Genomic DNA, 15,128 nt, shown 5'->3' on the forward strand with positions numbered 1-15,128 from the left:
CGCTACAATTTTTATAGAGCCAATTTGGCTACGGGCACATAATTTGAAGTACTCACTAACTACTTTTATAAAAATTGTTCCGGAAGTACCACAGGATTCTAAAACATGGATATTTGGATAGGGCACGTACTAGTTTCTAAATCAAGTCTTGACCCGACTACGGTAGGTCCCATAGTATTGGAGCTGTGGACCTTTAAAGTTCATATTTTCAGCAGCCTATAACTTCGAAAGGAAGCATTTGTGCACCCAGGTTGGTCAATACTTTTCGTCTTACCTTGGTGTCAGAAATCACTTCCCAAACATTGTAGGGTGTTGTTTTGAAACACCCTATAAGTGCTCCACTAATCTGAAATCTTGAATCGTGATTTATTTGTTTTCTATTATTGTTTTGTTATAGATCGCTTACCTCTGGTGCGTGGGGTCCCTGGTTCGATCCTCACCCAAATAAGTTTGTTGTGGACAACATCATGTTCGTGGGTTTGATCTGAGTACTCCAGTTTCCTCGCACTTTCTCATTTCACCAGCTCTTCCATTATCATTCACGTCCTTTAATCATCATCTCCATTAGCCACGTAGGACGTTAAACTCAAAACATCTCATTTAATTTCATTTTATTGTGTTGTTAACAGTGTTGACGCCAAGTAGTGAGCTAAGATGGATGAATCAGGGATTCGCTTGTTTTGTTTCGTAGATAATAAACTCCTTTGCGTGAGGTCATCTAGTAGTAGCTCAATAACAATGTAAAATATGATCGTAAGAGTTGCTAGTGAAACCAGAATCAATCATGACAGATAAGGTTCATAGAATTGGTTCAGCAAACTGCAATTGTAGACTTTCGATACACAGTTGTCCTTCGCTCTGTTGAATTAAGATGCACTGAACGCTTGGAACATTGCATCTAGACGGCCGTTTAATGTACTTAGATATTCTTTCTTACAACAACTCGAGAACTGCAGGGGGGCGCGGTGGCTCACTGGTAGAGCGTTCACCTCCGGTGCTTGGGGTCCCTGGTTCAATTCCAGCTCGCGCCGTGTGGATTTTGTAGTGGACAAACACCGTGCTCATGGGTTTTCTCGGGGTTCTCTCGTTTCCTCCCACTTTCTTCATTTCACTCATTTCTCATTATCACCGTCTTCTTTAGCCTAACCGGCATAACCGTGGGACGTAAAACTTACAGATTTCATTTCATTTTTCGAGAACTGCAGGACTCCTGTATATTGGCAGCGCTATCCGTAAGCATATTCGCAAGCTTGAGCCTTTCTGAAAGTACAGTCTCGAATAAAAACCCAAGTGGTTTGAATCCGATTGACGTCCAGTCCTCGAAATCTTGGGTATTGCATAAATGAAATGAAACATTTAAGTCCTACGTTCCACGCTTATGCCAGCTAAGCTAAAGGAAACGATGATGGTGAGAAATGAATGAAATGGTGGAATGATAAAAAGTAGGAGGAAACGGGAGAACCGCGAGAAAACCCACGCATACGGTGTTTGTCCACCACAAAGCTCATTTAGCGCGAGTTGGGATCGAACCAAGGACCCCATACACCGGAGGTGAGCGCTCTACCACTGAGCCACCGTGGCCCCTGGGCGTTGTATAAAGGTAAAGCAGAATCATACATCATAAACTCCTGTCAGGTTGAGATATACTAGGGGAAGAACGAGACCATACGGTATTAGGTAAGATCAAATGTTTTGATATATCACTTGTAAACTCGTGTATTTGTATTCAGTCATGTTTAACTCACCCACATCTGATTTATCACATCTCGGGGGGGAGGAGGGGGGAGCAGCATCAGCTGTTTGAGTGAAAATCATTATTTGCCTATAATACAGTTTTGGTACTAACAATTTTGAACTTTTCAGACTACATAACACGTATTGATTTACAATTCATGAATGGTATCACAGGTAATCTATGTTGTAAATTGTGTACTTCATTATTAAGCTGTTAAAACTGTATTATTATTATTATTATTATTATTATTATTATTATTATTATTATTATTATTATTATTATTATTATTAGTTTAAAAGTAACTTCAGATTTTATGTGTTAAATTAGAAATAATCTGTAGCTGTAATAGTTATCCGTCTTTGTGAAAGAGAAACGAAAAAATTACTTAATGTAACTGTGCTTTTTTTTTAATAGAATTTCGTGGTTTCAATAATTAATTTACAAGCATGGTATTTTTTCTGTTTCAGGCCATTCATTGCCGGTCGATGCTTCCGTGTCAAGACACACCTTCAGTGAAAGCTACTTATGACGCTGAGGTACGTAATTTTCTTTGCTATCATACGTACAACATACAAGCTGAATATACAGTTATTAGTTCAAGTAACATATACTTTTTTTCAAAATATTTGGTCTAGGAATTAATTCGTGCGGTTGGACAAGAGATGGCGCAACGAACGGAGCGTCCCACAGTTCCGTGTATCCACACATGTGTTGCAAACCCCTGTCATCGCGTATCGTTCGTAGTATAGGGCAGTGGATTAAAGCGTCAACAACACCAGTTTGTAGTTAAGTGAACATGGCGCAATTTGTGCCTGATAAAGTGTTTTTGCGGGGTGTCCTGCTGCATTACTTTAACATGCAGAAAAGTGCGACTGAAAGTCATCGTATTTTGGTGGAAGTGTATGGTGACCATGCTCTAGCTGAGCGAACGTGTCAGAAGTGGTTTGCACGGTTTAGAAGTGGTGATTTCGGCTTGGCAGACCAAGAGCGAGCTGGACAGCCAAAAAAATTTCAAGACGAAGAATTGACAGCATTGCTCGAGCAGGATTCGTGTCAAACGCAGGAACAACTTGCAGCAGCATTAGGCGTTGATCAAACAACAGTCTTCAAACGCTTGAAAGCCATGGGAATGATTCAAAAGATGTCACATTGGGTTCCACATGAATTGAAAGACAGAGACGTTGAAAGACGAAAAACCATTTGCGAATTGCTGCTTCAACGACAGAGCAGAAAGGGGTTTCTGCATCGAATTATTACGGGTGATGAGAAGTGGATCCATTACGAGAACCCTAAACGAAAAAAGGCCTGGGTGAAACCAGGTGAGCCAGGTCCATCACAACCAAAACGAGATATTCACTGTGCAAAGGTTATCCTGTGCATATGGTGGGATATGAAAGGTGTGGTGTACTATGAGCTGCTGCAACCGGGTGAAACTATGAATGGAGAACGTTATCGAGGACAATTAATGCGTTTGAAGCAAGCTCTGGCCAGAACACGACCAGAATGGGAGAACAGACATGATAAACTTATTGTTCAACATGATAACGCTCGCCCACATGTCGCAAAACCGGTCAAAACCTATTTAGAAAATGTCGGATGGGAAGTTTTACCCCACACGCCGTATTCACCAGACGTTGCTCCTTCGGACTACTACTTGTTCGATTGCATGAACAACGATTTGATTGGACAGCGGTTTACTTCTTCAGAAGATATCGAAACATGGGTCTCTGACTGGATCGCTTCCAAGGATGAGGACTTCTTTCGCCACGGAATCCGTACATTGCCTGACAGATGGGCGAAAGTGGTGGCTAGCGATGGACAATATTTTTCTTAAGGTATTTATGTATTTTGTGTTTGTACTACAGCTTCAATGTGTGCGTACCAACCGCACGAATTAATTCCTAGACCAAATACAATTCCCTTGCCTTTCTCTGATTCAACAATTTTAATAGTTTGTTTATTGCCGATTATTTTAAATTTGCGCTTTTTTTTTTCTTTCTTCAAAATGTAACTATCTGATATTTTAATGTATGTATTGTGCTCGCTGGGTCCTTTTTCAACACCTGCTACTGTTGTCAACCTGGTTTAGTTACGCTATTGAAGTTGCTGCCCTATAAAATTACGAAAATCTACAACTTCTGTATTGCTTGTAGAACTACCACACCTTCTTAAGAATTTATCGTTAAAGCTTTAGCACATCCTCTTAAAAGGTTGGAGAAGACTACAGTAATGGATGACATTAAAACAAATAATTTTGATGTCAAGACAAGGATATTATTTGAACACGGGAGTTTCTTATTTTGCAGCACGTGACCTGTCAGTAATGACAGAACACCTTCGAAGTTCGTTTTGAGACTATGAGTCTTGTATAAAAGTAGTCTTGTAAGATAATTGTCCTAGGGTTGCCAGACGTTCCCGGTTTTCAATGAAAGAATTAACTGTCCCGAAGAAAGCTTTCGGGACGCCTGTTTGTCCCGGTTTTCGTTCTCAGACCGAAAAAAAAAAAAAACCTGCATGAACTAGCATGTCTCACTTAACAACAGAAGATTTTCACAAAAGCCTCGGACAAGGACTGATAACTTGGCACGACATCAGCAAAAGAAAATGGACATGAGATTTGGAACATGGAATATTAGAAGTCTTTATAGGGCAGGCGCGTTAAAATCTGTAACGAGTGAGTTAGAGAAATACAGGATGGACTTAGTAGGAGTTCAGGAAGTTAGGTGGGAAGGAAATGGATCTGAGAATTCCGGAAATTTTACGTTCTTTTACGGGGAAGGAAATAAAAATCACCAGTTAGGAACAGGGTTTTTCGTTCACAAACGAATATTACCAGCAATTAAACGGGTTGAATTTGTTACTGACAGACTTTCTTTTATTACTCTTAAGGGACGGTGGTGTGATATTATTGTTTTAAATGTACATGCTCCAACTGAAGATAAAGGTGACGATATAAAAGATAGTTTTTACGAAGAAGTGGAACGGATATTTGACCAACTCCCGCGATACCATATGAAGATTCTATTAGGGGATTTCAATGCGAAGGTAGGACGAGAGGATATTTTCAAACCGATTATAGGGAACGAAAGTTTGCATAAGGAAAGTAATGACAACGGTGTTAGACTCGTGAACTTTGCAACATCCAAAAACCTAATCGTGAAGAGTACAAAATTCCCACATCGCGACGTTCATAAATACACTTGGACATCACCAGACGGAAAAACACATAATCAAATTGATCACGTTTTAGTAGATAGAAGAAGACAATCTAGCATAATTGACGTCCGGTCGTTTAGAGGGGCTGATTGTGACACTGATCACTACCTGGTAGCAGCGATAATACGGGAGAGATTATCGTTGAATAAATGTAATACTCAATCCCCGAAAACGGAGAGATTTAATTTAAAGAAATTAGAAGAGAGCCAGGTAAGAGAGGAATACCAGATTGAAGTTTCGAATAGATTCTCGGTTTTAGAAGACTCAGAGTGCACTAGTGTTGAGGATACTTGGATTGAAATTAGAGATAGCATTAAAAGTTCAGCAATAGAAAAATTGGGACACGCGGAAATACGTAGGAACAAACCATGGTTCGACCAAGAATGCATTAAACTAGTAGAGAAGAGAAAACAGGCAAAATTACGCTGGCTACAAAATCCGAATGAAATAACTACACAAAATTTCGCAGATATCAGGCGGGAAACTTCCAAAACTTTTAGAACAAAGAAACGGGATTTTTTGAAAGCTAAAATTAAGGAACTTGAAGATAATAGTAAAAATAAAAATGTTCGGGACATGTATAAGGGGATCAGCGAATTTAAGAAAGGCTATCAACCTCGTGCTTATATATTAAAGAAACCTGACGGAACAGTTCTCACTGATACGGATAGCCTCTTAAATAGATGGAAAGATTTCTTTGACGATTTGGTGAACACGCAGCCAAAAACTAATGTGCGTGGAGAAAAGGAGATACACACCGCAGAACCGTATATTCCAGAACCCAATCGAATAGAAGTGGAAGCCGCTATAAAGAAATTAAAGAAACACAAATCTCCGGGTGTAGATGAAATTCCGGCTGAGTTAATTTTAGCTGGAGGCGAAAAATTGTGGAACAAGATACACAAACTCATTCTCCTTATCTGGAACAAGGAAGAATTGCCACAAGAGTGGAAAGAGTCAATCATTGTTCCAATTCACAAGAAAGGCGACAAAACTGACTGTAATAATTATCGAGGCATTTCTCTTCTGTCAACATCCTATAAAATCCTTTCAAATATTCTGTTAGCAAGATTGACCCCATACGCAGATGAAATTATTGGAGATTATCAGTGCGGATTTAGACGAAATCGATCAACTATCGACCAAATATTTACCATTCGCCAAATACTCGAAAAGAAGTGGGAATACAATACCCCGGTACATCAACTATTTATTGATTTTAGAAAGGCTTACGACTCGGTTAGGAGAGAAACATTATACAACGTTCTTACAGAACTTGGAATACCGAGAAAACTAATTAGATTAATTAAGATATGTTTAAGTGAATCCCAAAGTAAAGTTTGGGTAGGAAAATTTTTGTCCACGAGCTTCCACGTCGAAAATGGCCTGAAACAAGGAGATGCGTTGTCGCCATTATTATTTAACTTTGTGCTGGAATACGCCATAAGGAAAATCAAAGATAGCAACCAGGGCCTAGAGCTGAACGGCATTCACCAGGTTATGGCATATGCTGATGATGTAAATTTAATAGGGGATGATAGGAGAACAGTAGAAATTAATGCAGAGATATTATTAAACGCTTGCAGGGACATGGGTTTAGAAGTAAATGCAGAGAAAACTAAATACATGGAAGTGCGTCGGGACCGTAATACGGCAAATTGTGGAGGCGTTAAAATATTAAATAATACTTTTGATAAAGTGAATACTTTCAAATATTTAGGATCAATATTAACAGACGAAAATCATATTCACGAAGAAATTAAATGTCGACTAAAAGCAGGGAATTCGTGTTACTATTCGGTTCAAAATCTCTTGTCGTCGCGAATTCTGTCGAGGAATTTGAAGCTTAAAATATATAAAACGATAATCATGCCTGTTGTTCTGTATGGTTGCGAAACATGGTCGCTTACTCTGAGGGAAGAACATAGACTGAAAGTATTTGAGAACAGGATCCTGAGAAGAATATTCGGACCCAAGAGGAACGAGAATGGGGAATGGCGGAAGCTTCATAACGAGGAACTACATAGTTTATACGGTTTACCCAACATTGTGAGGGTCGTCAAGTCTAGGAGGCTTAGGTGGGCAGGTCATGTAGCTAGAATGGAAGAAAGTAGAAACGCTTTCAAAGTCTTGACTGGTAGACCCATAGGAAAACGACCATTAGGAAGACCTAGGCGCAGATGGGAGGATAATATTAAGATGGATCTCGCAGAGATAGGAATACAAAGTAGAAACTGGATCCAATTGGCTAAGAATAGAAGTCAGTGGAGAGCTTTTGTGAACGCGGCACTGAACCTCCGGGTTCCATAAGCCATAGAGTTAGTTAGTTTTAGTTTTTTATGTAGCCAATTAGTTTCACTAAACAAACAAGGAGTTTGCAAATCACTCTTTCGTCCTATAGGTTGTTTGAGCTTCCAGAGGGGAAGAAAAGGATTTTTAAAGAAAATATTCAAGATGGGACATATATTATGGCAAAATTTTTCTTTAATATCACTTTCAATAGAAAAGAATTTTTTTTTTTTTTTTCGGTGACGGGCTTTAAAGATATTTACTTGTTGTTTATCGTACGTACTTTTTCTTGGTAAATGCTAAATTTGTATTTCTTTTAGGGTAGCGTTTCTGATTAAGGTGATGACGGAACAAAGAAAAAAGTATCTCTTCAATCATAAATATGATATGTCGTACTTGGCGCAATATTTACTACCTGCTAAAGACTACAAATCGAAATTCGGAATAAGGGACGCCAGGCAGCTCTTTTTTTATGTTACAGTTTCACATTCTTGGTACATCCCTTCTGGGGCTTCATCTATGTTAACTGTGTATAGAATGAACTGGAATATTATGAGTAGAAACCTGACAAAAACAAGGAATTAGTTTACTCTGACCAAATGAGTAGGAACCCTGACCTTATATATATATATATATATCCTGAGATTGGTGTGCCGGTTTTTCGTTTACAAAATTTGGCAACCTTAATTGTTGCACTTATAGCATTTTCAGATTTCATCCTTGTTTTCTGCTCAGTTTCAAAGTACTTCCTAGATACTTTTGCATAGGAGAAGTACTTTCTCGTGTGTTCCCTTGTTCTTAGTTCTTTCCCAAGTGAGCCATTGTTGCCAGGTTCTGTTTTATATATATATAGACAGAACAGGCAACATAACCCAATTACGCTGTCTGTTGCATGCATTAAGCATTTATAACATATTCATATTGTAATGCACTTATAGTGGAGTTGCAATATCATTCACATTCTTTCATCTATAATTATTTCTTATTTCATTACAAAGAATTGCCTTGAATTGACTTACGCTGTTAATATTAATATCCAAATCTATTGTGTATTTTCTTAACCTATTGTAAGTTGTACTCAGTCTCCATACTGGTGACTTCTTGTTTGCATTTGTGTGTACTCTTTCACAGTAAAAACAATTGAAATTTTCAAGAGGAGTTACATTTGTAGGAGAGCGTAGTTTAAACTCTTGAAGTAAATCGGCGCAGTCGATTTTATTATTAAATAACTTATATAGAAACAACGTATCTTACATTATTTGTCGCTGTTCTAGACTTAATATATTAAAGTTTAAAGATTAATTAATTGTATTTCTTATGTTATACTTGTGTCTCCCTATATGCCAAGTACCTAATATTTATTCTGAACTTTTTTTATATTATTTATGTTTGTTTTTGTGTGAGGGTTTCATGTAGTGGCTGCGTCTTCAAGTTTGGCACGAACGTAGTGTTCATATAGCTTTTGGATAGCAGTAATTATAATTTAAATCTTAATTGATTTTATTGGTTTAATCAGTTAAAGAAGATCGTATTAAATATTAGCGTGAAGAACTTGTTACATTAATCTAGGAGAGAAAATAAAAATTATCCCTACTTTCGCCATAACTCTCTTTAGATTGAGCCTTCTCCACTAATATATCATAATGTTATATTATTGGAGTATTGCCACGAGAATTAGATCTTAATCGCTCCGCTTTTTTTTTTTTTTTTTTTTTTTCATTCATTCATTCATTCATTCGTTGAAAAGAGAATATAACCGCTGTGCTTTTAGTTTTCACCGAAGAAGAACAGTAGCTTTGTGGTTCAGGAATAAAGAGTGCTCTGGTGTCAGGGTCCCTGATTTGATCCTGGGACGTGTGGGAGTTTGTAATGGACAGCATCGTGTCCGTGTTTTTTTTTTCCCTCGAGATTCTTCTATTTCTTCTCCATTCTCATTTCACCAGAGCACTCTTTCGGGTGCTCAGCGACTCAGTGGTAGGATGCTTACTTCCTGATTCGACCCCAGGCCATATGAGTTCGTGGAGTACATCATCGTGCCCATGTATTTTCTCACGGTTTTCCAATATTCTGATTTCACTAATTATTTTGTAATCATTCATTTTTATTAATAATCTGCCTCATTTTGCCTGCAAGGCATAACCGTAGGTCGTAAAAGTTAAAACGTGAAAGATTTATTTTTTTATCTATTTGTTTTTCAACAAGAATTACTGTTTTTCAGAAAAAAAAAATATTCTGCTTTGTTCTTAGTTCGTTACTACTGTACCCGAATGAAATTTATCCGGTTTTTCTCCACTATTTTAACGCGTAAAACGTTTGTTATAAATATTAATCTAATGAAAATGTTATTCATTTAACTAATGCAATTCAGTTTCTGTATTTAAATTAAGTATGTGTTCTATTGACAGTACTTTTTCTTCTTCTTATAGATCACAGCTCCTTCAGATTTGGTTGTGTTAATGAGTGCTCCGAAATCCGAGGAACCGATTCTTACTGCTGGAAACACAAAGAAACTCTTCAAGTTTAGCCAAAAAGTGCCAATTCCCTCGTATTTGATAGCCATTGTTGTTGGATGCTTAGAGTCACGAAAGATTGGACCTCGCACATACGTGTGGTCGGAAAAGGAATACGTAGACAAAGCAGCGTATGAATTTGAAGAGGTAATTGTGTTCGATTCTTACATAAGAGCACCTTCAGCTAACTACATGAGCTTATTACTGTGGGGTTAGAGAGCGTTACGATTGTAGTACAAGGTATGCATCTAGATAGCTTGTTCTATTTACTCTTCAAATAGGTGTATTCATTTGACTGTTTGAAGTACTTGGGAACTGAATCTGAATCTGACTAATCAAAAAATGTAACACGTTTTTTTTTTTTTTTTTTTTTTTTTTTTTTCTGTAGCTGTACAAAAATTGGCGTATACTTTCTTTTTCCTAAGATACTTCTCACAGATTTATATATGCACATGCCCTTAAGGACATTTAAATTTTGTAGTGTTTTGTTAGCCAGTGCAATCCATAGGTTCATTGTAAAATGAGCAATCTCACCGACAGCGGGATATCTATTATTTAAGTGACAGAATGGCAGAAAAAGAAAACATCGTATGTTATAAACTACCTAGTCGTACCATAAATACTGTCCCAATGTTTTCAGTACATTGACACAAAAAGGTTAGAGATATTTTAATATCCTAGTAAATGAGTTACACGGGTATATTAATCAAAATCACAAGTAATTATTCAAAATGGCCATCATTAGCATGCACACAGTCCTTAAGACTTTGTGACCACTCGTTATGTGCATTATGCAATACATCAACTGGAAAATGTGCAACTGCCTTTCGAAGAAACCGCTTTAAACTTTCAATGTTTTGATGTCTCTACTTGCAAACCATCTCCTGAAGCTTGGATCATAATTTGTAGTCCAAAAGGTTGAGGTTCGGACTTGCAGAAGGCTAATTTGAAGTAAAAACATTTCCTCAAGTCCGAAACATTTGCCTCCAGCCACTGCTGGGTTGACCGTGCTTTGTGTGCTGGTCTGAGTCCTGCTGGAAGCTCCAGTTCTGTCCATGGAAGAGGGTGTTGGTGAGATTCTTGACTAGTCCCTCAAGCACTGTCTCCTGGTATACTTTGGCTGACGTTTTGCCCCCCCCCCCCTTTTTTTTTTTTCTCACAGAAATGAAGCTCCGTTGTGCCCTCGTAGCTCACACTCCATCACACCATGACTGAGGCAGGGTGCTGACTCCTCTGGATCTGAGGAGCATTTTCAGCAGCTTCTCTAGAGGATGTGTCATATATCCTGTCATTTTGAGCATTGAAAGTCTCCTCAACACTGAAAATCTTTTCATCACTGAAAAAGGATTCGACGGTGCTCATTTGCTACGTAACGCTTAAATAAGTGCTTTGCTTTTAGCAGCTTCTGGCGCTGCAGTTCAGTTGTCAGGAATTTGTGTTGTTTGTAAGCATGGTGTCCCAGGTCAGTGCTTAACGTGCGAGATATAGACATTTTCGATATTTTTAGCTCACGAGCATAACTGACTGTTTCCTTACTGGATTTCATCGAACATGCACCACCACTGGTTTCACAAGATCCGGCAGACTGTACGTGGTCTTCCTTGCCACGGGCGATCTTTCACAGTTCCAGTTCCAAGAAAGTGCTGAATAGTGCGGTAAACGAATTTTTTACTTCAGCTTCTGAAGGATTTTGAAAATCTCTCCTAGTGATTTGCCTACCTTGTGCAACCTTATCATAACCACACGATTTTTATACTCGCCCCACTCCATTTTGAACACTTATAACTGGCATCTGTAATGAGTGCTCCGAAATCCGAGGAACCAATTATTACTGCTTATCCAGCAATGACTCACGCTTCACGATATCGCGTACTTGCACAGGTAGAAGTACGGCCACCCTCAAAAGTTGGGACAGTATTTATGGTAAGACTAGGTATAAGGCTCAGTAGTACAGCGTCTACCTCTGGTGTGCGAGGTCGCTGGATCGATCCCCGTTCAAATAAGTTTGTGGTGGACAACATCTTGTCCTTGCCTTTCCTCCCTCTTTTCATTCCACCAATTCTTCCATTATCATTCACTTGCTTTACTTATCGTCTCCTTTAGTCGAAAGGGCATAAACGCGGGACATATATATATATATATATAGTGGGGGACCCAGGATATGATCAAGGGAGGGGCTAAAACATAGCTTGCCACTTTATCCAGTGTAAAGCACAATTGGAACCCATTTTATCCAGTGTATATTTGAGCTTCAGGGGGGGTACTATAACGCCTATAGCCCCCCCCCCCCTTTGGATCCGCATCTGTAAATCTTCGTTGTAGTAATGTAGGCTAATTTATCTCTATAAAACAACGAACTGAGATCCGTGTTTTCTGTGTACCTCGTGTCGAATCATTTAACATTATTGAACTTAACTTGAGCAAAAAGGATTTTTTTTTTTTTTTATCATTAACCTCTTTAATGATAGAATACAAGATTTGATAACAAATAGCTTTGTCTTGTCATGCATTTGCGTTCTCAGAAAAGTTAAAGTCGGGAAGGGAACACATTAGCTCAAATTAAGAAACAAAACTGTTCTGTTCAGTATTTGATTTGGTGCATTTTGTGTGTATGTGTACAGCCAGCGACAGAAGTTGTTTCCGTTTGATGAAATTAGTTTCGTAAGTAACTGCAGAATAGAAGGACAATGTGAATACAGATTTCAGTAAATTAAAAAGAATGTAATTTTCTGTGCTTTTTAGTAATACCACCGTTGTACGCTCCGACCATATTTACACTGTTATTTCCAAAATAAATTTTTCCAAACGAAAAGAACTGTTGTCGCTGACTGTACAATGTTTGAAGTTGAGAGAAACTCTTTTCCGTTACCTTTTATCTTCTAAACTGTTGATTGCTTGTTGGCAGATACACCCCAAAAGATTATATAACATTGTAATACAAAAATGTTCTTTTTATTTTAGACAGAAAAAATGTTGCAAACAGCTGAACAGATTTGTGGCGAGTACGTATGGGGTATCTACGATTTACTTGTGTTGCCACCGTCATTTCCATTCGGGGGAATGGAGAATCCATGTCTGACTTTCGTCACACCTACGCTATTGGTAAGTGGGATTCAACTTGGGCTGATCGTTTATTGATATTGTTGATGTTAAGTCTGCTTCTGCAATAAAATCATTTTACATTTTGTTTAGATACAGTTGACAAAACTAAAGCTTTCTGATAGCGTGGAAAAAAAAATCTAGAGTTGGACGTAGAAAAGACGAAGTACAGGGTGACCCATAAGTCACTTGAGAAAATTCCACTTATCATCATCATCGGTATTCTGTCATTATTAACAGGTTGCTTACCACCGAGAAGCTTCCATGCTGCACGATCTTCCGCTAATCTCTTTGTCTTCACGTACGATTTTTCTGTTTTGATATCGGCCATCAGTTTTAGCCTCTTTCGCCCCCTCCCTCTCTTTTTTGCCACCATACTCTCTAGCACGTCCCTCCTGATCCTTCTTAGCCAATGTCCCAATCAGTTTCTCTTCCTCTTCTTAATAATATCTAAAATTGTTCTTTTCTCCTCCACCACTTCTAAGACCCTCTTATTCTTTTCCCGCTCGACCCAGCTAATTAATAATTGCATTTAAATTAATTATTTATCAAGTATGAAACTATCAAATTATCACAAATTGTATCATATCATTGTTAGGTTACCTAAATCAAATATTCATCCGTCGTTTTGAATGCACAGAAGGACATATTACATTAGTAATGTTGTTGGATACGAGCGACAGGATACACTCTTTTAAATGCTCTAGATTTTTAAGTACTTTCAGGGGAAAAAGAAAAAACGAACTTTATCTTCGATTTTCCCGTACAAAATGCTGTACAATTAAACTAATCATGTCTTGGTAATTATAGTCATGTAACCATCACTTTTGAAGTACGAACATACTTTCACCCTTTGATAATTTCATACTAATTGTAAACTTATTAATTACAAATGTAACAACGTTTAAACCCTGTATAAAATTGCTTTTGCAACGTATTCATGAACCACGTAGTGTAATGAATCACACCATAACGTGTTGTTTATGGGAATCAGTCATTGTTATTTTTAGTCCATGAAGAACTGAATAACTGCTAGTATCAGGCGATTTATGGCCCACACTCTATATGCTATGAAAATTCAATGAGTGGAAAAGTGCAGGACTGTATTAGCAATCGAATCCGAATCTAAGAGGGGCACGGTGGCTCAGTGGTAGAGCGTTCGCCTCTGGTGGGTGAGGTGTGGTTCGACCCCACCTCGCGCCAAGTGGGCTTTGTGGTGGACAAACACCGTGTTCGTGGGTTTTTCTCGGGGTTCTCCCGTTTCCTTCCATTTTATTCATTCTACCATTGCACTCATTTATCATCATCACTGTCTCCTTTACCCTAGCCGGCATAACTGTCTGACGTAAAACTGAAACATTTCGAATTCAAAATTCTAACCTTCCGTGCTGGCGCGCCATTCATTATTCTACGCTGTCTGCTTCTACACACCTTAGAGTCTTAAGAATTGTTCTCATACTTTCGCATCACAATAGACTATAGTGCAACCCAGTGTCTTATATCAATGAACATCTATGACAGATGAAAAATGGAGGAATCAACCAATTTTCCATTACATCTTTTATGGGTCAGGGTGCAAAACTGCGGTATTTATGTGTCTATTGATAAGCAGTGTTAGCTATTTATCGCTTGGCACTAGAAGTTATTCAGTTATCAGTTGACTAAAGTAGAAGGACCTGATTGACGTGAACAATACGTTATGGTGTAGTTTGTGAATAATACGTTGTAAGAAGTGAATTTATAAAAGATTTGTAATTAGGTAACTTTGCAATGAATAGAAAGTGTGTTTGCATTTCAAAAGCGATAGTCACCTGATCACAATTACCAAGATTTGATTGAGTTATTTGTACAGCGTTTTCCGGAGATTATATCTCCATCTCAACAAGCAATCCATAACTCGAATAGAAGAAAACAATTACATCCTTCATGATTTTTAAATTCTAAACTTTCGCGACACACTCGATGGGATTGCGTGATACCCTGGTTAGGAACCATTGCCTTAAACTGTAGTTATCTAATAACTTAAAATTGATTTACGGTTGCCATAGATTTATGGAAGTAAGAAAGTGAATTTCCGCAGATAATTGTCTGTCAAGATAACTTTTCCACTGGAAAGAGTTCCGTTTTTATGAACATACATATTTACTATAAATTCGGGTAATTAATATATATATATATATATACTCGTGTAATTTGCTTTTGTGAATATGTGCAGAATTAATTCCTTTAAATATGAGACAACATATAGTATTCTTGCGCATAGTGCAAATTGGTGAACC

The 15,128-nt window shown here is 38.0% G+C and overlaps 1 protein-coding gene across 2 annotated transcripts in view; it reads left to right on the plus strand.

The window, feature by feature from the left end:
• The window catches only part of LOC145683339 (leukotriene A-4 hydrolase), a 56,854-nt gene that overhangs the window by 16,347 nt on the left and 25,379 nt on the right, over nucleotides 1-15,128 (plus strand). For both annotated transcript variants that reach the window (XM_081754689.1, XM_081754685.1), the window contains exons 5-7: nucleotides 2,203-2,271; nucleotides 9,667-9,897; nucleotides 12,712-12,852. In XM_081754689.1, the coding sequence (XP_081610815.1) occupies nucleotides 2,203-2,271; nucleotides 9,667-9,897; nucleotides 12,712-12,852 (441 nt within the window). The remainder of the gene's footprint in view (nucleotides 1-2,202; nucleotides 2,272-9,666; nucleotides 9,898-12,711; nucleotides 12,853-15,128) is intronic.

This window comes from Thermobia domestica, chromosome 1 (genome assembly GCF_964235325.1).
Source record: "Thermobia domestica chromosome 1, izTheDome1.hap1.1, whole genome shotgun sequence".
Taxonomy (NCBI): domain Eukaryota; kingdom Metazoa; phylum Arthropoda; class Insecta; order Zygentoma; family Lepismatidae; genus Thermobia; species Thermobia domestica.